The 23,159-nt window shown below is 36.2% G+C and overlaps 1 protein-coding gene across 2 annotated transcripts in view; it reads right to left on the reverse strand.

The window, feature by feature from the left end:
• Positions 1–19,613, reverse strand: part of LOC111569293 (proline-rich protein 7) — a 37,388-nt gene extending 17,775 nt beyond the window's left edge. The window contains exons 1-3 of one of the 2 annotated variants that reach the window (XM_055017561.1): positions 19,097–19,610; positions 3,400–4,247; positions 3,057–3,307 (exon numbers count right to left, since the gene is read on the reverse strand). In XM_055017561.1, the coding sequence (XP_054873536.1) occupies positions 3,057–3,237 (181 nt within the window). In that variant the 5' untranslated portion in view covers positions 3,238–3,307; positions 3,400–4,247; positions 19,097–19,610. Of the gene's footprint in view, positions 1–3,056; positions 4,248–19,096 lie in introns of both variants that reach the window. The other variant, XM_055017560.1, reaches the window with a different exon arrangement.
• Between the last annotated feature and the right edge of the window lie 3,546 nt (positions 19,614–23,159).

Consider the following 23,159-nt stretch of genomic DNA (forward strand, 5'->3'; position numbering starts at 1 on the left):
ACATGCTAACTAAAATGTATAACCTCGACTGTTCATCATGCTCTATTGATAGATCATGGTGAGTTACGGACAGATCACGTTTGTGCGCATAATATCATATATTTTAACTCGTTTTAATAAATATCGTTTTCCCCTCTTTCTGAGAACAAAGAAAGAGTAATCAGATTACTAAAAGTTGCGCCAAAGCTTCTCTCCACGCCCAGGTCTCTTGGACATGATAAAAAGGCCGGACAGCACCTTCCTAGGGCTCTTGCCTCTTGCTCTTTGCTCTTAACCTTTTCTTTCTCACACAGAACGCTTCATTCCACGGCTGCTTCAACGCTTTATCTCCGTTCTTTAGACACGTGTCGTTTTCTTTAACTTTACTTTGAACTTTTACTTTCTTCAGCGTTTCTTCTTGCTAGCTTACTCTTGTCGCCCTTTTCAGTTTTGCAACATAATTTAGATGTTGCTCATTCTCAATACAAGCCTGAGCTTACATTTTCATCTGTTTTGCCAATAAGAAATAATTGGAATCAAAGTTTTACTTTTTCTAAGTTTCATCACAACTCGGCTTTCAAGTTTTAACTTTGCATTTTAACACTCGGCGACTTGAAATAGAAGGAGAGCCACTGTTAAACAAGTTATTTTTCATCAATCCTGGGAGAAGGACATCAACTCTCCATCACTTGCGGTATCAACACCACATCAGAGGTCTGCTGGTCCAGAACCCCGACAGCGCAGACATGTCTGCCAGCAGAACCGTTGCCTAGCGACCACACGAAGCATCAGGAAGAGACAAGCCTCGGTTTACCGTGAAGACGGTCGGCCTGCCCTGGTTCCAGCCCAAACGGAGACTTAGAACAGCGCTGCGCAAAGTAAGAACCGTTAAGTCCTCTCTGTTCCTGATTTGGAGTTGATGCCAGTAATAACTTGGTTAACTAAATCTAATCACTCTTTAACGTATCGACTATAATCTAAATTACCAGCTCATTGTGAGAGTTCGTCCGCTATCTGCCTCCTTCATTCTCTTCCTTTGATATGTTAATCTGATTCCCCGCAGCCAACACACACACATACATGCACACACACACGCACACACACATGCACACACACACACACACACACACACGCACACACACACACACGCACACACACACACACACACACACACACACACACACACACATACATGCACACACACACACACACACACACACACACCCAGTATATTCTTCTTTCACTGTATATAACTCAACTGTGTTGTTTTAGTAGAATAGTTAATAAATACCTTCATTTAGACCAATTCATGGTCTCGTGTGTTTCTGTGTGTGGAACTCAAGTCAATTACATCTGAATTCTAGACTTTTAGATATCTGACTGATCAACTGTATTCTCCTCAAGAGTATCTTTGAGATTTTGCTTAATTTAATAATTTCCTCAGGCAAACTGAGGTGGTGTCCCTTCTTATTAACGAGTGCAAACGTAACTATTCCAGTGCTTACGCTACATTATGCTAATGCAGCTCACTGCTGACTATAATTTCCACTGCATTTGCACTTCTTTCTCTCCTCCATTTCCAGTATCTTCACACTTCAGGTGGCTTTGAAATACCTCTCTGGCTTTCTGAGCTGCAGCCTGAATACCTGAAAGGTGTGTTTACGTCGGCCAGCAGGATGAAGCAGAATCTCCCCAAAACTCATGAATGAATTTCCATAGAGAGCGTCGGACCGAGGGTGTAGGCTGGAAATGTGAAGTTAAATTTGACAGGAAAGAAAAGCAACAACCATGAAGAAGGAAAGAACTCAGAGATGTCTTGAATGCAGAAGGAAACCGCTAGGATAACTAGGATAACATTTCCCATAAAATGACTAAAACTAGTCTAGAAAGGCTTAAAAACTGGCTCACGATGACTTGAAATCTATTCAAAAAGACCTAAAATATCTTCAAAAGGATTATTACTAGTCCTAAATGATTCCAAATATATCGAACTTGTCCTAAAATACTCAAAACTTGATCAAACTGGTGCAAACTCTTCAAAAATGACAAAAAATATGAAAAAAATTAGACAAAGTCTGGCAAAAATGTGCCTAAAACTAGGCCAAAATGACTCAAAACTTGTCCAAAATGACCTAAAATTTGTTCAAAATGATTATTACTAGTCCCAGATTATTCAAAATGTTTCAACAATGACTCAAAACTTGTCCCAAATGACTTAAAATCTGTTCAAAATTATTAATTATTATTAATTATTCGTACAAAATGACTCAAAATGTATTAAGAATGACTGAAACTTATTCTAAATTACTCACAACTTGATCAAACTGGCTCAAAATAAATGATTATTATGAGTCCCAAATGTGTCACAAATGACTCAGACTTGTCCTAAAATACTCAAACTTGTCCAAAATGACTCAAAATGTATCAAGAATGACTCATACTTATCCTAAATTACTTAAGCTAGTCAAAAATTAATTAAAATTTGTCCAATATGACTCAAAATTTGGCAACAAATGACTAAAACTAGTCCAAAATGACTCAAAATTGGTTCATATTGAGTCAAAACCTGTCCAAAATTACTCAATATTTGGCCAAAATGACCTCAAATTTAACTCCAACAAACATAACTGTCCTAAAATACTCAAAACTTGATCAAACTGACTCATACTTGACCAAAATGACTCCAAATTTGGCAGAAAATGACTACAAGGAGTCCAAAATGATTTAAAAACCCACAGACAATGACTTCAAACTTGTCCAAAAACACCAAACAAATCTTTGAAAAGATTATTATTATTAGTCCCACATGACTCAAAATATATCATGGATGACTCATGTGCCCTAAAATACTCAAACCTTGGTCAAACTGGCTCAAATTTGTCCAAAATGACTCAAAATTTGTCCAAAATAACTCAAAATTTGGCAAAGAATGACTCAAGCTAGTCCAAAATGACTTGAATGGTCCATAATTACACAAAATGTGTCTAAAATGACCTAAAATTTGACCAGAATTTCTCAAAATGTGTCCAAAATGACTCCAAATGTACCTGTGGAGGAATTAAAAGCGACAGGATTACCTGGCATGCTGACCCAGGTGGCTTGGGGCATCGGATGAGGAACCTGCAGAGGAAGCGGCGGCGGCGAAAGCGCCTGAGGAGGGCAGAACTGAGGCGGCTCTCTGGGCAGCTGTGGAGGCGCCAGCGGTGGCGGCGGAGGAGGCGGTGGATATCCGGCGGCGTGGCAGCTGAGCGGCTCCATCTCCACGGTCCGGAGACACTGCTCCCTCAGCCTGTCCTCACGGCGGCGCTTCAGCCGACGCTGCAGGAAGCTGCAGAAACAGCAGAGCATGACGATGAGCGCCCAGACCAACCAGAAGCCGGCGAAACAGGCCAGGAAGGTGTAGGTGCCCTGCGACATCACCATGGCGGGGAACAGAGGAGCTCAGAGGGGCCGGACCGGAGCGTCGGGTTCACAAACGGTGGCACATTTGGTGATTAAAAAACAGTTAGCTTAAATACTGACAAACATCTGAGAAATAATTACTGTGCTTGATGGGAGGTTTTGTTCTAAGATGGCAGCTCTTTTCAAGCTTCAACAGACGTCAGGATTGAGTTAAAAAATGGCAGCGTCAGAGCTGAATGTTCAGCGTGATGCAGTTACAGTCTCGGATGAAGGCTGGAAGTCATTAAGAAGCAGCATCTTTGATTAAACGTATAATCACAGGCGTCCTAATTAAGTAAGATCCGTTCAGAGATTAATGAAAGGCAAATTATGTGTCTGGAAGTGGGAGACTTGGCGTGCAACAGCAGCAAATTCAGTAAAAAAAAGTCTGAATAAAAATCTAATATTTCAGCTTAAATGAAGAATCAGTTCCTGGATGGTGTTCTGTATCCGTCCAGATGTTTCACAAGAACCTCCTTTAGGTGGAAATGTGCCTGAATCCCGCTCCGTTATTCCACAGATGAGCTCCTCCACTGCAGCCAACATCCATTGAAATCCTCCAAAAGTCTCCTCTGGACTCCTCTCGCTAATCCACCCTCCGCCTCCTCAGCTTTCTGAAAACTTCTCCCTCATTTCTGACGGATGAACTGAGGTGACATCCAATCAGAAGCGCCAAAAAGAAAAAAGCTGACAGAAGTGATGTGTTGGTCCACGTGAAGCCCAACAGCTGGTCCCTTCAGGATCCGAGTCGGGGGTCCGTCCACGCCGCCGGGACGCCGAATTCCTCCCCCTCAGATCCCGGCGGGACTCCTCGGCCTCACGCTGCCCTACAAAGAGGGAGGCGACACAGATTCAGACAACATTTTGGACACAGTGAGAACACAGAGTGGTGAAAACAGCGTGGTTTTAAATCTCAGCTGTTGGGCCGGGATTACGACGCCGACCTCAGGGGGCCGAGTATCGGTTTCACACTTCACAGAGCAGCTCACAGAGAAAATATTCACAGCGGTGAAAGAAACAGAGTTACTGGGGAAAAGACAGTAAACAGGACATACTATCACTTATTTTGGTGTGACTTAAATACTTACTGCTCTGTAACAGTCTACTGATGTCAGGTATAGATTTAAGGAAACATTTTGCTCAAAAGTCAGAAAAAACAAAGTTTATCAAGGCTGTTAAACACAAAGGTTTTAGAATGTGATGCCCTGTTCAGCAGGATTTGTTAGTTTTTGATATGATACTGCTATGGCTAAGACTGGATTCAGTTTAGTTACAAAAACGACCAATTTAGGTGAAGATAAACTCAAAATTCCATCATCTGTTGACCCATCCATCCACCCTGACCTCCTCCCTCTATGGTTCCTCTACAGAAACAAAACCAGACTCCAACATTGTTTCTGATGCATTTATATTTTTTGCGTAGCTTCCTTAAAGTCTAGGTTTATCTTTGGCTGAATTAAACCTAAACGTCCTTAAAGTTTAAGTCTAATTTAGCCAAAGATGAACACTAAAGTCTATCGTTTTTTAACCCATCCATCTACCCAACCTCCTCCCTCTATGGTCCCTCTACAGAAACAAAACTAGAGTCCAACATGGTTTCTGATGCATTTTTACTTGTATGTAGTGTCCTTAAAGTTTAGGTTTAGTTTAGGCAAAGAAGTTCTGAAGTTCAGCATTTGTTGACCCATCCATCCACTCCAACCTCCTCCCTCTACAGAAACAAAACCAGAGTCCAAATTTGTGTCAGATACGTTTACATTTTTTGTATACCTTCTTTAAAGTTTAGGTTCATCTTTGGCTAGTAATAAACCTATACTTCCTTAAAGTTTAACTTGAGTTTAATTCAATTTCAATTTCAATTTTATTTATATAGCGCCAATTACAGTCAAATTGTCTCGAGACGCTTTACAGAACCCATATGCCTGAGTTTAGCCAAAGATAAACACTAAAGTCCATCATTTGTTGAACCATCCATCCACCCCGACCTCCTCCATCTATGGTTCCTCTACAGAAACAAAACTAGACTCCAACATTATGTCTCATGCATTTATATTTTTTTGTGTAGCTTCCTTAAAGTTTAGGTTCATCTTTGGCTAAATTATACCTAAACTTCCTTAAAGTTAAGGTTTAGTTTAGCCAAAGATGAACACTAAAGTCCATCATTTGTTGGACTATCCATCCACCCTGAAATCCACCCACTCCTCCATCTGTGGTCCCTCTACAGGAACAAAACTAGACTCCAACATTGTCTGATGAATTTAGCAGCAACTTCCAGGACTGTAGGTTGGTTTCTAAACGGCAGAAAACAAACTAAATAAATACTTTTTCACTGAACCTCCAGCAGAATCAAACTAAACCAGCTGAAAGTTGCTGTTTTAGTTTGTAAATTGGCTCAGTTTTGGATTCCGATGCAGTTGGTCTTCTGGACATTTTGTTCTTTCAACTTTCACTGTTGGAGGACAGAAGATCTTGCAGGGTTTCATGTCAAAGACCCCAAAAAATCAAACATTAATTAGACGACGGAACTCCATCTGGTCAGATCTGACTAAAGATTTCAGACTGAACTACTGAGTATCTGACTGATGATGGGAGGTTTTCAGTAGATAGTTAACATTTAAACTGTTTGACTGTGAAAGTTGTAAACATGGATATTTTCTGCTTTCTCTCCTCTTCTGTGACAATAAACTGAATATCTTTGATTTGTGAACCAGACGAGTCTGAAAGTTATTTAGATTCTTATGATAAAGATATAACATCTTCCACATCTCAACAAAGGTCGACTTTTCACTCCAGCTTCCAGTGTGGCAACTGTAAATACAACTGCATGCAACTTTGTGGTGTTTTTTTTGTCTATTTCTGGTATTTTTGTGTCTCTTTGTGGCTATTTTCTGTCGTGTGGTGGCTTTGCATTGCATTGTGGTGGTTTTTCGTCTGTTACTGTTAGTTTTGCATCTCTTTGTGGTAGTTTTGGCCAGAGGTGGTGTGGTATTTGTTGTGGTAATTCTGTGTCTCTTTCTGGTGGTTTTGTGTCTTTTTGTGGTATTTTTTCTTCTTTTGTTGGTAGTTTTGTATTTCTTTGTGGTTGATTTCCATGTCTTTGTCGTGGTTTTTGTTGTGTCTCTCTGTGGTGGTTTTGTCTCTTTTTGGTAGTTTTAGGTCTTTTAGTGGTGGTTTTGTGATTTGTTGTGGTTTTGCATCTATTTTTGGTGGTTTGTGTCTCATTGTGGTGTTTTTGTCTGTCTTTGTGCTCATGTTGTGTCTCTTGGGGATCTCTCTGAGATGGTTTTGATTCAAATTTTGGTTGTTTTGATTCTCTTTGTGGTTGTTTTGTGTCTCTTTTTGATACGTTTGTGTCTTTTGTTGGTGATTTTGCATTTCTTTTGGGTTAATTTGCACTTTTTGTCAAGGTTTTTCATCTGTGGATGGTAGTTTTGTGTCTCTGTGGTTTTATTGCATTTCTTTGTGGTAGTTTGTATCTCTTTGTGGTCATTTTGGGTATCATGGTGGTCATTTTATGTCTCTGAGGTGGTTTTGTGTCTCATGGTAGTTTTGCATGTGTTTTTGTTAATTACTGTTAATTTTGTAGAGGTTTGTGTTTCTGTTTTCTCTTTGCATTTCTTTTTTGCAATATTGAAACTGTGGTCATTTTATGTATCTTGGTGGTCATTTTGTGATTCTTTGAGGTGATTTTGATTCTAATTTTTGTTGTTTTGTTTCTCTGTGGTAGTTTTGTGTCTCTTTTGGTGCCTTTGTGTCCTTTTTGGTGGCTTTATGTCTCTTGTTGGTAGTTTTGCAATTAGTTTTGGTTAATTATTGTTGTTTTTTGTCTCTGGGTGGTATTTTTGTCTTTCTGTGGTGCATTTCATTGTTGTTTTGTATTTTTTGCTTGTTTTGGCATTTGTTGTGGTTTTGCATCTATTTTTGGTGGTTTTGTGTCCCTTGGTGATCTCTCTGAGATGGTTTTGATTCAAATTTTGGCTGTTTTGATTCTCTTTGTGGTTGTTTTCTGTCTCTTTTGGGTAGTTTTGTGTCTTTTGTTGGTGGTTTTGCATTTCTTTTTGGTTAATTTGCAGTTTTTATGAAGGTTTTTCATCTGTGATGGTTTGGCATTTCATTGTTGTGGTTTTGCAGCTTTTGGTAGTTTTGTATCGCCACATGGTCATTTTATGTATCTCCGTGGTCATTTTGTGCTTCTTTGAGATGGTTTTGAATCTAGTTTTGGTTGTTTTGCTTCTCTTTGCAGTGGTTTTGTGTCTCTTTTTGGTAATTTTGAGTTTTTTATTGGTTGTTTTGTGTCTCTTTGTGATAGTTTCGCAGTTCTTTTTGGTTGATTATTGTTACTATTCTGGAAGTTTGTCATCTCTTAATGGTAGTTTTGTCTCTCTGTGGTGGCCTAGCATTTTATTGTTATGGTTTTGCTTTTTTTGTTGTTTTTGTTTTGGCAATTGTTGCAGTTTTGCATCTATTTTTGATGGCTTTGTGTCTCATTGTGATGTTTTTTGTATGTGTTTGTGGTCATTTTGTGTCTCATAGTGGTCTCTGAAACGGTTTTGATTTTAATTTTGTCTTGTTTGGGTTGTTTTTGCTTTCTCCGTGTCTATTGTAATCTAAAATTCTTCCACTGAAGATTTCCAGTGGATGAAACTCGAAAACACGCATCCAAAGCACCAAGATCAATCTGCTTAGATCAACAGAAAATCATCACAGATACTAGATAAAGAACAACAAAGACAGGAAGCATTTCCAAACCACTTCTCAGGACTTCGAGTCGACCTCTGCTGCAGTTTGAGACGTTTGAAAAGGACACTTGTTCTGTTTTACAGCTGCAGCTTTATGTTCGAGCCACAGTGTCCATGTCATGTTGATCATCTTCCACCTCACCTCTGGGAGTCACACCCCTGTGTCTATTGTAATCTAAAATTCTTCCACGAGGTGATTCATCTGCAGAGGGCTGTTGTGAGGTCGTACAGCCGCTGATATTTCAATCTGTGAGCGCTGATGTGGAACGGAGCTTTTGTTTACTCCCCACGCTTCCTGCCTCTCATCAAAGAGAAGCCACTCAGGCCTCCACATCCACATCCACATCCACATCCACAGCACTCACACTATTTATACCTTTTTGTCTTTTTAATCGCTCTCATTTGAGCCGCACTCTGCTCCATCTGATTTGAATATAGGACAGAAAACACAACCAGAAGACAATTTGAACTCTAATAGCTGAAGGGCAGCGGTGAAATGTGGAAAAAAGCGTTGGAGAATGTGACATAACGAAGATAATATGAGCTAATTGGTGCTTTCAGAGCTGTTACGGACGTTAAAGGGGAACCGAAGCCACTCGAAGAGCTTCACAGGCTGCGAAACAGGAAAACAGGTCAGCAGTTACTGAGCTCTTTTCCACCTCTAATGCATGTTTTTCTGCAAACCTCACACTTGCATAAGGCAGACAGATGCATATATTACAACGCTCCTTGAAAAGGGTGAAGTTTCAGGTTGAGGTCAAACAAATAAGGGTTCAGTGTTTTCCTCTGCGGGTCTGAAAGCAGCAGATCTGTCGTCACTTTTCAATCAGAGCGAAATCCCTCCCGATCGCTGCCGGTGTCAGATAAACATCTCGAGATCTCTAACTTTTTTCCTGCTTTCGTTCTCTGTAGTTCTGAAGGTCATGAAGAATATAAAGAAGCTGAAATGAAATCATGGCTGTGAAGTTAAAGTTTAGATTTTCTGCTTTAAACACACTGGAAATGTCTGGACCTGTGTTAGAGCAACAATGTACGACACTCTGTATACATTATCCAGTGTTAGAACTAATTAAGTGTAAATCGCTAAAACTTCACTAGTTAAAAATATATTAACTGATAAGACAGAAGATGAAGCATGTGTAAAAATGTATTGTAGATTAGCTGTAGTACCTGGTTCTCCACCAGAGGGAGCCTCCGTTTTTTGGATTACCACAAGCAGAGAGCATTGTGGGAGCTTAGCTAGCAACGGGCACCATGACAAAGACTTTAGTGGCAGTTAATGGACCACAAACTGAAAACAAGCAATACTTGGATATCTTTCCCAAAATAAGAGCGCTTAATTGAACTGAGATATAATTACAGAAAGTACCCCTTGACTACAGATAAAATGTCTCCATCAGAGTAAAGAAAATTGAAAATAACTTGTATTGATTAATAGATTGGCTATCAGCAAAGAACACTGTTTTGTATTTCGTTGTGGTTTTCGTTTCTGGTTGATAGTCTCGTGAACATTTTTTTTGTCTCTTTTTAGTAGTTTTGCATTTCTTTGTGACAATTTCGTGTCTTTTTTTGGCGGTTTGTGTCTTTTTGTGGTGGTTTTTCTTCTTTTGTTGGTAGTTTTGCATCTCTTTGTGGTTCATTTCCATGTTCTTGTCACAGCTTTTGTATCTCTGGTAGGTAGTTTTGTGTCTAGTGGTTTGGAAGTGAATTGAATTGAACTGAATTCGTTGTGGCTTTACATCTCTTCTTAGTAGTTTTATGTCTGTTTTTGGTAGTTTTGTCTCTTTTTGTGGTGGTTTTAGTCCCTTTTTGTAGTTTTGCATTTCTTTGTGATGGTTTTGTGTCTCTTTTTGGTAATTTTGCATCTTTTTGTGGTGGTTTTGCATTTCGTTGTGGTGGTTTTTCTTCTTTTATTGGTAGTTTTGCATTTCTTTGTGGTTAATTTCCACGTTTTGGTTGTATCTCTCTGGTGGTTTGGAATTTGTTGTGGTTTTACATTTCTCTTTGGTGGTTTTGTGTCTTTTTGTGGTGGTTTTGTGTCTCTTTGTGGTGGTTTTGCATTTCTTTGTGAAATGTTGTCTCTGTTTGGAAGAGAAGAAAACTGTTTAAAACATCCATCCCTAGTTAGGGCAACTTGATAACATAATTGAGAAGATTTGATTTTATCTGTCCAAACATGTAAAGGTTAAGTTTATTGATTATTTCAGTGGTGATCAGGATAAACAGATATTTGTGAGTTTTCGGATGCGAAATGCCTATAAAACACCTCCAACTGTCAGATAAAAATGCGGTCTCACTGCCACTCTTTGAAGACTAGCAATGTAAATGACTAATTGTTAATATATTAATTGTGGTAATAATTTAACCATTTACAAACAAATCAGATCAATAATGTAGACGACAAGTGACATGCATGTCAGTAAATGTATTGTAGATCAGCTGTAGTACCTGGTTGTTCCACCAGGTGGAGCCTCTTTCTGTTTATTACTGTAGAGACCAGAGGCGGCGTCACTCAGACTACAGTTCATGTTGGTAAGCAGAGAGCATTGTGGGGGTTTATCTAGCAACGGGCACCATGACAAAGATTTCTGTGATGCTTAATGGATTCTGGACAGAGCTAACGAATCAAGCTGACTGTAATTTAAAACAACAATGTTTTCATAATAAAGGGGCTAATGTGATTTTAACTATAGCAAATGTTATATGTTTGCACCTAAATGTAAAGAAAGTATGTCAAGTTGGAACTGTTGATTGAGTATTGATTAAAAAAGTACTGTTTAGTACTCTCTTTAAACATGCAGGATAGTGTAATTGGCCTTTAATTGTCACTAAATGTTTTGAAATGACAGGTTTAGGTTTAATAAAGTATTCTGGACTTTAAATCTTTGTTTTTGGATGTTTTTACACAGTTTTTACTTATTTTTAAACATTTTATCGCACCATGTAATTTGGAAATCTACCAAGACGACTCTTTAGATGCTGAGTTAATCATAAATTTAAGCATTTGCAGTGTAATAGCATCATTTTAAATCACATTTTGAAAAGCACAGTTTGGCCCTGGCAGTCACATGACCTCAGTCACATGACCTCAGTCACATGACCTCAGCCCATCTGCTCATGTGTTTCAATGCTGAGAATGAATTGAGGAATGTTTGAATCATGAATCACCTGCTGCAGCTTCAATCAGACCTGAAACTTTAAACATAAAGACGATTCTTGTCCAGTTTTATTTTCCGTCTCTCTGATCCTTCAGCTGCTCCTCAAACCTCCATGTTCTTCCTCTCCAGGTGACTTTAATCAGGAAGAATCATCAAACTCCCCTGCAGCTCTGGAGGATTTCTGCTTCTTTCTTGCTGAGATAATTCTACTAATTATTCTTTTGCAGTTTCCTGTTGTTTATTGGAGCATGTGGAGGATTATCTTCTAGTTTATTTAGTGTAATATTTCATGCTCACTGCTTCTTTTAGCTTCTATTTTTCTGTTATTCTCTAAACTACCCAACAAATATTCAGTCTTTTTCTCTGTACGTTCGTCTCTAAAGCAGTTTTTTTTTTAATATTCCGTGCTTTGTCAGTCGCTTGTAAAGCACTTTGAGATGCGTTTGATTTGTTTTTGAAAAGTGCCTCGGTTGGAAATTAAAATAAAATGGCTTTGGTGAAAAGTAGTAAACAGATATTGGCAGCGGTTTGTGTATGAAGGCAGAATCTGTACAAATAATAATAAATACAGGCCAGGAGCAGGAGCTGGAGCTGCGACAGTGTTTTCACTTGTCTGGGGCAGCAAATAAAGGCAGAAAAAGAGGTAAATTATGAAAAAATGTTCCTCAAATTACAATAAGGAGAAGTTAAATGATGGTGAAATCTTGACTATAATGTCGCTTGAAGCTTTATTTTTGTTTAGTTTTACTGAGGTGAGCTGTTCATGAGCTGTTTTACAGAGTGAATTTTAAGGTTACGGTAAAGTCTGATGTTAGTGAAACTGAATAAACTCCTGCGTCTTCTAGCAGCTGATGGATCGAGGATGGATGCTGTTGGACAGCAGCTGAGGAACGTCTGGAGAAAGGTGAGGCCTTTAAAACTCTTAGTTCACAATCTGAACCTCTAAACACACCAGTGGGTTTCAAAGACAAGAAAAAATGACAAAATTACACCATTTATCAGAGCCAGAAACTGTAAAAAACAAAAAAATTATCAGATTTTTAGTTTTCTGACGGACCTTGAACACATCCTGTGTGCTGTTTGCTTCAATCGGGAAAATTACGCAAATCTAAGCTTAAAATTGTGATATTTCATCCAAGTCATTTTACTTTACAAAACATAGCGAAGAATTTCCCCCTGACTTGTATTCAGGTAAAATACATGAATTCTTCTTGTCTGAAACTCAGTCTATAGTCATGTAGCTTCAGTTTTTTCAACTAAAAACCCCAAATGTTTGAGTTTACTGTGAAAGAAGCAGAAAAACTAGCAGATTTTTCCTTTTTAAGGACTAAAAATGGTCATTTTTGACATTTTTAGTTGAACCTCTGAACCCTAAAACCCACCAGCAGATTTGAAAACTCAAGTCTTTTAAAAGAAAACAAATAAAAAAAACAATAAAAGACAGAAAGTACATGATTTATCAGAGACAGAAACTGTAAAAACAGAAAAAATTATCAGATAGTTAGCTTTCCGACAGACCTGGAACACATCACGTGTGCTGTTCAGTTCAATCAGGAAAATTCACCAAATCTAAGCTTAAAAATGTGATATTTCCTCCAAATCACTTCGTTCCACACAGTGAAGAATTTGCTCCTAACTTGTACTGAGGTAAAATACATGAATCTTATTGTCTGAAGCCCAATTTCTAGTCATATTGCTTCATTTTTTTCAACCAAAAACCTCAAATGTTTGACTTTACTGTAAAAAGAAACAGAGAAACTAGCAGACAGTCCATTTATCAGGACTGAAATTGGTGATTTTTGACATTTTAAGTTGAGCCTCTGAGCCCTAAAACCCACCAGCAGGTTTAAAAACACGAGTCGTTTAAAAGAAAAGAATAAAAAGCAAAAATTACATGATTTATCAGAGGCAGAAACTTTAAAAACAGAAAAAAAGTCAGATTTTCAGCTTTCCAGTGGACCATGAATGCATCATGTGTGTTGCACAGAACTATTATTTAATCGAAAATCATTTTATTCTACATCCATCCATCCATTATCTATACACCGCTTAATCCTCACTAGGGTCATGGGGGGCTGGAGTCTATCCCAGCTGACTCAGGTGAAGGCAGGGGACACCCTAGACAGGTCACCAGTCTGTCACAGGGCTACATACAGAGACAAACAATCACTCTCACATTCACACCTACGGGCAATTTAGAATGATCAATTAACCTCAGCATATTTTTGGACTGTGGGAGGAAGCCGGAGTACCCGGAGAAAACCCACGCATGCACAGGGAGAACATGCAAACTCCATGCAGAAAGATCCCGGGAAAGCCGGGACGCGAACCAGGGATCTTCTAGCTGCAAGGTGAAAGTGCTAACCACTACACCACTGTGCAGCCCTTTATTCTACATGTTTTGTTAAAAAAAATGACCAAAAATAAATTGTTTGCACTAAATAAATTCTGTAAAAGTCTAAAAATTCTGCATTAATCAGAGAAAAAGGGAATCCATGATTGACTCAGCTGCGATTGACAGTCACAACACAAAAATTCAAAGAGTTTCCACAGAGCAAAGGGGAAAATAAAACAAACTGGATTTATAAAATAAAGCAGCACGGCTCCAAAACGGTAAACAAAGGATACATTCAGCACAGTGAAACATGTTTCTACAGCTAAAAATGCTCAATTTATGAAGTTTTATTGCTTTTTAAAAATTATTTCTGTCATTCTAACTGCACAGAAGACATTTCTCCAGTTGTTCTGTTTCCATAGAGGTTCAGGATTTTCTACTGCAGTTAAAAATGAACCCACAGTGAGAAAAAATGCGCAAAAAACGCCCACAAGCTGCTTGGAGTTCAGAGGGTTAATGACTCCATGCTGAGTGGGAGAGTCGGCAGGATGTGAGGATTCACACCAGAACACTGAGGGGCTGTTTAAACCAAATGTCAGCAAACGTGACGACGCTCAAGCTCAGCAGTCTGGCCTCATTTTAAACCTATTTATGGGACAATAATTATAAACTAGACATGAAAATCAGACCGTTCTCCAGTAACCATGAATATGAACACAACAGAATAAAAGCTCTGTCTCTTTTCTCTCATTTTAAATCCAGCGTTCAGCAACAGATGTGTGGTTTGGGAGGAAAATTAAAGCAGAAGCACTTTAACTGTTAAAAACCATCAGATGGGTGACGTAACCAGAAATCAGCAGCAGGGGGCGCTACAACACATCTGTTTACATCAGTTTAATACATTTTTAAGCTAAAAAAGACTCTTCATCATTATAAAGTAAATGTTGTCATGATACGATCAGTGTTTTCATTGGTTCCTTCTAAAACCTCGTTTATATTCTGTCACCTGAGAAAATTTTGATTTCCAGTTTAAAAATCAAACTAAAGTTGTCTGTTTGTTGCCCTTTTAAGTCAAATAATTTTTGATAAAACAAAGCTGCTGCGCCAAAGTTTTTTTCTAGTAAATAAAGTTTATGACGGGTGTCTTGGTTTAAATCAACCAGTTTATATATTAATTTAAGTGTTAAAGACTCTTAAATGTGAAGAATAATGTTAATATCCTGTGCAATATTCAATTTTCTCAATAGTTTGTGCAACATCAGTTTCAGAATCATGTATATCATTTGAATTGCATGTGTAATATTTGAATTACATGTACGACACTGTCAGTGTAAGGTAGAATATTTCATTATCATGTGTAATATTACTTAGCATTACTTTAACCTGTTCTATTCTAGCCTTATTTAACTTTATTTATGTTAATTCAGTATTGTATCGTACTTGTATTTTATTGCTTTTCTAATTTTTAGACACTCCTTTTAGTTTTTTCTGACCAACATCTGGCAGAAGAATGTCCTTCAAGATGAATAAAATCTTCTTATTTTATCTTATCTCATCTCTTGAAACCCTTTAGGTTGCTTTATAGTGTGGTTTTACCTCAGTAATTTGCATAGCAGGGATTAAAACTCCACAGAAACCATCTAAAACATGACTTTACCCGACGACAAAACATAATAAGGCTGACATCCTACAGTGTTATTAATTATGGAGAACAAACCAACCAATATGATAAAATATCTAAGACATCAGGGTATGATAAACTACAGAACTGAACCAAACTAAAGCTATGAGGGTTCCAATTAATCAATGTGACTGAGATGTTTGTTTACTATAAAAATATTGGGTTTAATGTACTTTTTTCATTCTCTTCAGCAGCGGTACAAACCTGAACCTGGAGGGTTTCACCTGGATTGACCAATCATAAGGTAGGAAAACGTAAACAAACCAGTGTCTGAGGAGCAACCAATCAGAGAGCAGCCTCAGGTCAGCTGAACGCCAAACGTTGAAGGAACTCCAACACTTGGATTTTCATTTAAAGGTTCCAAACTGAGTGAAATGACTTGAAGTATCTCTGAAGCATCCATGATAAGAGCTGGTAAAAACCTCCGAATGTTAACGTAGGAGTTTCAGATCAACTCGTTTTGGGCCCTGAGTCATTTAATATTCAGAATCTGCCAACATCCAGTCCCAGTCCGATACTGGTTTCCAAGAAGATTCACAATTCATGAATATTAAAGTGATTAAAATCCATCCAGTGTGTCGCTCGACAGCTGAATACCTCAAAAACTGCATTTCTACATCCAAGATGTTCCCCAGTGGTACTTAGATGGTTGAGAATCTTATAAAACTTTGGTAGAACACTGTCTGGAAATACAATACTAAGAGGGTAAATGTAGTATTAGAAGGTAAATGTAGTGTTAGAGGATAAATGTAGCATTAGAGGCTAAATGTAGCATTAGAGGGTAAATGTAGCATTAGAGGCTAAATGTAGTATTAGAGGGTAAATGTAGCATTAGAGGGTAAATGTAGTATTGGAAGGTAAATGTAGTGTTAGAGGATAAATGTAGCATTAGAGAGTAAAAGTAGCATTAGAGAGTAAATATAGCATTAGAGGCTAAATGTAACATTAGAGGCTAAATGTAGTATTAGAGGGTAAATGTAGCATTAGACGGTAAATGTAGTATTGGCAGGTAAATGTGGCGTTAGAGGGTAAATTTAGCATTAGAGTGTAAATGTAGCATTAGAGGGTAAATGTACCATTAGAGAGTAAATATAGCATTAGAGGCTAAATGTAGCATTAGAGGGTAAATGTAGCATTAGAGAGTAAATGTAGTATTGGAAGGTAAATGTATATATATGCATACTCTACATTATGTCATGAAACGTATTGTAGATCAGCTGTAGTACCTGGTTATTCCACCAGGTGGAGCCTCAGTCTCTTGACTTGGATTACCACAAGCAGAGAGCATTGTGCGGGTTTAGCTAGCAGCGGGCACCATAACAAAGACTACTGTGACAATTAATGAGTTTGTTTCTTTAAAACCAGTCATCTCTACCTTATAGTATCTTATTATGCAGAGAAACCCACAAATTGAGGATTTCCTTTCAAATAGCAGCACTTATCTGTAATCTAATGTTTTGGGGATTGAACATAGAAAAAACAGAGTAATTTTACAGTGAAATGCTGTAACGTAACAAAATGCCACTTATATAAATACAGAGTTTTAAAGTAGATGTTATTGAATATATTATGTTTTGATTGTTTATTTTGTTTAAGGCTAACCTATAAATAAATACTTTGTTCTGGAAGACCAGTCAAAATAGTGGCATATCTGGAAAATATATATATATTTTTAAACATCCTAAACCTAGTTTTACAGTCACACATTTTAAAAGAATAATTACTGTTTTTAAAAACAAATGTTTTCTTATTTTTTTGGTATCAGTACTATGTACAGTTTTGGCCTTGGCCTGTTTTTTGTTTTGTTTTCATTTTTAATTTTTTTTTACAGTAATCACAGAAATGACTACGTTTTTCTGTTATTTTATTTGATATTATATACATTTAACAAAACAGAAATTCTGTAAAATAACATATAAAAAGTAATTAACCATTTTTCAGTTCTTAATTATATAATCTTTCCAACAAATATCAGTAAAATACTAATGTTTTTGTTTAGTTAAATACAGTAAAAATTAAGTTACTTTATGGTCAAGATAAAATTTATGATTTTATTTTTTATTTTTTATGTGGATGCTATTTTCAGTTTGGGTCAACATGTAAATAAATTATTATTTCTGTAATTTATTGAAGCCATTTTGAATCCTTAATATAAATATTTTTTTCTTTCAAATAAAAGCAAATATCTGTAAAATAATGAATAGAATACATAAATATTATATAAATGTAACTGAAAAGATAGATGTTTAAAATTTTGTCCTTTTTTTACAGACATGTAAATTAATAATCTTTTCTGTGATTTTTACAAGAAATCTGCAATTCAACGAAAAACAGAAATTGAGTGTAATAAATATATATAAGATATAGAAAATAATTACCATTTTTAAATCGTTAATATATTTTTTTCCCTTTAACAGCAAATGTTTTGAAAAAAAATCCATGATATTATTTAAATCTAAATAAAAAAAAAACAGATATTTTCTGTCTTGGCTTGTTTTGTTGTTATTGTTTTACAGTAAACATGTAAAAAAAAATTTCAATGATTTTACTAGATGTAGATAATTTGTAATAAAATGTGTGAAATAATTAAAATAAAATTAAAATAATTATTTACCATTTTTCAGCAATTAATATTCACATTTCTAACAGCAAATATCTGTTAGAAAAACTATAATATACAAAAATTATATAGATTTAAATAATTTTAAATTTTATTTTACAGCAAACATGTAAATTAATATTTTTTTTACTAGATATCTGTAATTTACCAAAACAGAAATTGTGTAAAATAACAGTAAAAAAAAAAATATTTACCATTTTTCAGTCTTTAAAATACATCTAGATTTTTTTCTTTAAAGAGCAAACATCTGTTAAAAATACATAATATATAAATATAAATAGTTTGGGCCTGTTTTTTTTTTTTTTAAACAGTCAACATGTAAATCTATTCTCTTTTCTGTGATTTTACTAAACAATATCTGTAATTTAGCGAAACAGAAATCCAGTAAATAAAAACTATTTAAAAAATGATTTACCATTTTTAAGTTCTTAATTTAAGTAATTTATGAGTAATTTAAAAAAATAAAATGACAGTAAAATGTTTTTGAAAAATGCTATTTATTTACCTGTTTATTTATTTATTTATTTATTCATTTGTGTATTTATTTATTTGTACATTTATTTATTTATTTGTGCATTTATTTGTTTGTTTATTTGTGTATTTATTCATTTATGTGTTTATTATTTATTTATGTATTTTTCTATTCATGTATTTATTCGTTTATTCGTTTATTTATTTGTGCATTTATTTGTGTATTTATTTATTTATTTAGTGTAATATAATAAATAAATTGGATTTGTCTAAGACACAAATTAAAGCCAAATAATGGCTCATTCATTACAACTTCTCCGGTTTCTCCTGTATTTTCTGTGATTTTTTCATTTTATTTTTTTGTCTCCAGAAAAGTGCCTCACAACGAACTGTTTCTGCGCCTCAAACTCCAAAACCCACCGATTCGGTTTCTCGGTAACGCAACGCCGTTAAACGCGTCTTCTTTAATTTAATCCCTGAACCAAACAGCAGGATGGTTTGTCATTTGGAAAATAAAAATAAAATTAAAAAACGCGACATTAACTGCGATAAATGAGCGTCTGAGCCGCAGCGCAGGTGGAAAAACCCTCCGAGGATCAATAATCATCAGTAATGATCGATAGGGATCGATAAATGTCCGATTATTTCCACAGGTAACAGAAATCAACTCACCTTTAATTCCTCTGCCGTCTCCCACCAAATGACGCACTCGCTTCCCTTCGTGCCATTTAAGTTTGCGCCTCAAAAAAAAAAGAAAAAGAAAAAGAAAAAAGACGAGGAATCAAACAGATGAAACACTTTCCAGCTCCGTGTCCGACAGCGGCTCTGCTCAGGTGTCTTCCCCGCCACAGATGCCTCCTCCCCGGCTCTATCTCCGCTCTCCTCCCCGCCGGAGCTGCGCGTCGTGTTTTGGCCGCTGACGGTGATAAAAACGCGGATCGTGGGTTCACCTTGGCGGCCTGGCTCCTCCCCCCGGATCTCTCTCTCCTCCAGTCCGTCCCTCCGCCTCCTCCGAGCGGCAGAAGGAGCGTTTCGTGACGCTCCGTCCGTCCGTCTGTCTGGATGATGGGATACAGATCTGGCTGCTGGAGGGAGGCCGCTCCAAGGACGCACGACTTGGCCAAGAAAAAGCAGACTGTGTGAAGGACGCAGAGGACAAAGTCAGGAAGATATTCAGGATATTCACTAAAAAGTTGCACATTTATGGATTTAGACTCTGGCAAAGAAAGAATAAAGGTGGAATAAACCTTTAAAATTATGACAAATGGTTAAAAAAAAAAAAAAAAAACAACGTATTTTTATGTAGAATAAGCCATTAAACCTGTAAGTAGCCGGACAAGAAGTAACACTTTAGGTGAAATAAACCTTTAAAACCATAATTTATCGGTTAGAAAATGCTATTATGGTGTAATAAACCTTTAAATCTCTAAGTACCTGGACAGGACGCAATATTTTATGTGGACGATTCTTTAAAAGCAGCACTATTTGGTGGAATAAACCTTTAAAACTGAAAGTACTTGTACAAAATGTACTATTTTCGGTGAAATACACCTTTAAACCCATAAGTACTTGGGATATACCTTAAAACCTCAACTACCTGATCAGGAAGTTGTATTTTTGGTCAAATAAACCCGTAAAACTATGAGTATTCAGATAGAAAGTAGTGCTTTGGTTTGAACAAACTTTTAAAGCCATTGCTTCTGACTTGGAAAGTAGAATTTGACTCGAATAAACCTTTAAAATTATACGTATTTGGACTGAAAGTAGTACTTTAGGCATAGGAAACCTTTCAATCTATAATTTCCCAGTTACAAAGTACTTTTTGGGTGGAATAAACCTTAAAATTATAAGTACTATGACAGAAGGTATTATTTTACGAGTATGAAACCTTTAAAACTGGTAGTACCTGGACAGGAAGTAGTATTTTGGGTGGAATAAACCTTTTGAAGCTATACGTACTTCAACAGAAAGTAGTATTTTAGGTGGAAGAAACTTTGAAATCTCTAAGTACTTGGATAGAAAGTAGTACCTTAGGTGAAAGAAACAATGACAACCATAACATGTTCATTAGAAAATACTATTTGGGAGGAATAAACTTTTACAATTGTAAGTACCTGGACAAGAAGTAGTATTTTGGTTGGAATGAACCTTTAAAGCTGTGATGTTTGACTTTGAAAGCAAGATTTGGGTGGAATCAAATTTTAAAACTATACATACTTGGACAAAAAATAGTATTTAGGGTAGAATAAACCTTTAAAACTACAAGTACATGGACAGGAAGTAGTATTTTGGGTCAAATAAATCTTTAAAACAATGAGCATTCAGACAGAAAGTAGCATTTTGGGCTCAAAAAACCTTTAAAACTAAAAGTACTTAGGCAGGAAGTAGTACTTTGGGTTCAATAAACCTTTAAAGTCATAAGCTGCTAATTAAAAAATATTATTTGGGAGGAATAAACCTTTAAAACTACTACTTCCTATTCCGTACTTGAACAGAAAGTAGTATTAAACAAGTTTTTACAGAGTAGCATCAGATATATGGTCATAATGGACATTTTTGGTCAGAAATATCAGGAAAATGCAGAGAGTTCTGTGAAATAATGCAACTACTTAGTGCTAATTTTACTGATTTGTGTTGTCTTTGTTACTAATGTGTCTGTAAGAATGATGCTAACATGCTAACAGATAGCAGGTACCGTGTTTTCCATGTAAACAGGGTCAGCGAGGCAAACAAAGTGGAACCCAGCTGTAAATATCTGGAGAATAAAGTCAGTTTTGTCTTATACATGGGACCGTCTGTTTAAATGAAGCTTTATGAACTTACCAGATGTTTTAATCGTCGCTGGATGAGACTCTGTCGGTGTTTCTCTGCATCAGTCGACCTGCAGCTCATTTGACTCTCAAACTTCCTCATTAGACTGAATTCAAATTATGCCGAGCAGATTGAGACTGTCCACCCTGATTTTTGTTGCTGAATTTGATTGTAAACTACAAATATTAACACTTTAATACATGCAGCAGAGCTAAAACTGTGTTTAAGGAAGGTTTCACTGCAGGATCTGGCAAACAAAGCATTAAAAAGCAGGTTAGAATATTAATAAAGTTTCGTTAAGATTCAGCGACAGAACAAATAGACTCTTTAAATCCAACATTATGAAGACTGTTAGCTGTATTTATGAGACATTATGTCTCTTTGTAGTTGTTTTCTGTCTTGTTGCAGTCATTTTGTTGCTATATGTAGTCATTTTCTGTCTATTTGATGTCAGTTTTTGCCTCTTGTAGTCTTTTCTGTCTCTGTAGTCATTTTTTGTCATCATTGTATGTCTCTTTATAGTCATGTTGTGTCTCTTTGTAGTCCTTTTCTGTCTCTTTGTAGTCGTTTTCTGTCTCTTTGTAGTTGTTTTCTGTCTCTTTGTAGTCCTTTTCTGTCTCTTTGTAGTTACTTTTTGTCTCTTGTAGACCTTTTCTGTCTCTTTGTAGTCCTTTTCTGTCTCTTTGTAGTCATTTTTTGTCTCTTGTAGTCCTTTTCTGTCTCTTTGTAGTGGTTCTTGTCTCTTGTAGTCCTTTTCTGTCTCTTTATAGTTGTTTTCTGTCTCTTTGTAGTCCTTTTCTGCCTCTTTGTAGTCCTTTTCTGTCTCTTTGTAGTCCTTTTCTGCCTCTTTGTAGTCCTTGTCTGTCTCTTTGTAGTTATTTTTTGTCTCTTGTAGACTTTTTCTGTCTCTTTGTAGTCCTTTTCTGTCTCTTTGTAGTCCTTTTCTGTCTCTTTGTAGTCCTTTTCTGTTATTTTGTAGTCCTTTTCTGTCTCTTTGTAGTTATTTTTTGTCTCTTTGTAGTCATTTTTTGTCTCTTGTAGTCCTTTTCTGTCTCTTTGTAGTCCTTTTCTGTCTCTTTGTAGTTATTTTGCATCTCTTGTAATTGTTTTGTCGTTTTGTGTATCTTTGGGGTAATTATATGTCTCTTTATAGTCATGTTATGTCTTTATGTAATGCTTTTCTGTCTTTATGTCTCTTAGCAGTTGTTTTCTCTTTCCCTGTATTAATTCTGTTGCTATTTTAAGTAATTTTATGTCTCTGTGGTAATTTTCTTAGTAATTTTTTGTCTCTTTAAAGTAATTTTCTCTGACGTCATTTTGTCACCATTTGCAGTAATTTTCTGTCTCTGTAGTATTTTTCTGTTTGTAGTTGTTTACTGTCTCTTTGTAGTCGTTTTGTATCTCTTTGCACTTGTTTTCTGACTTGAAGTCATTTTCTGACTGTAGTTTTTCCATCTCTTTCTAGTGCTTTAATCGCTATTTGTAGTCATTCTCTGTATCTCTGTTGTCTTTTTACATCTCTTTGTAGTCGTTTTGTCTCTTTGTAGTTAATCTACGTGTCTCTGTAGTCATTTTGCTGCTCTTTATAGTTATACTGCATCTCTTAATTGACATTTTGCTGCTTTTGTTGTCATTTTGAGTCCCTTTGGAGGCAACTTGTGCCACTTTGTAATGTTTAGTTATCATTTTTGTGTATTTGTTGTCATTTTTGTTATTTTGTCATTACTTTGAGTTGGCTAATAATCATTTTGTGCCATAATTTTTTGTATTTTTGTTGTCATTTACTGTCTCTTAAGTTAATTTGTATCTCTAAATATTCATTTTGTGTCTGTTCACATCTTTTTGTTGTCATATCTCATTGTTGACTTTATGCGTTTGATGTAATTTTTTGTCTCTTTTTTGTCATTTCATTGTCATTTCATTT

The sequence above is a fragment of the Amphiprion ocellaris genome, chromosome 14 (genome assembly GCF_022539595.1).
Source record: "Amphiprion ocellaris isolate individual 3 ecotype Okinawa chromosome 14, ASM2253959v1, whole genome shotgun sequence".
NCBI classification, from domain to species: Eukaryota; Metazoa; Chordata; class Actinopteri; family Pomacentridae; genus Amphiprion; species Amphiprion ocellaris.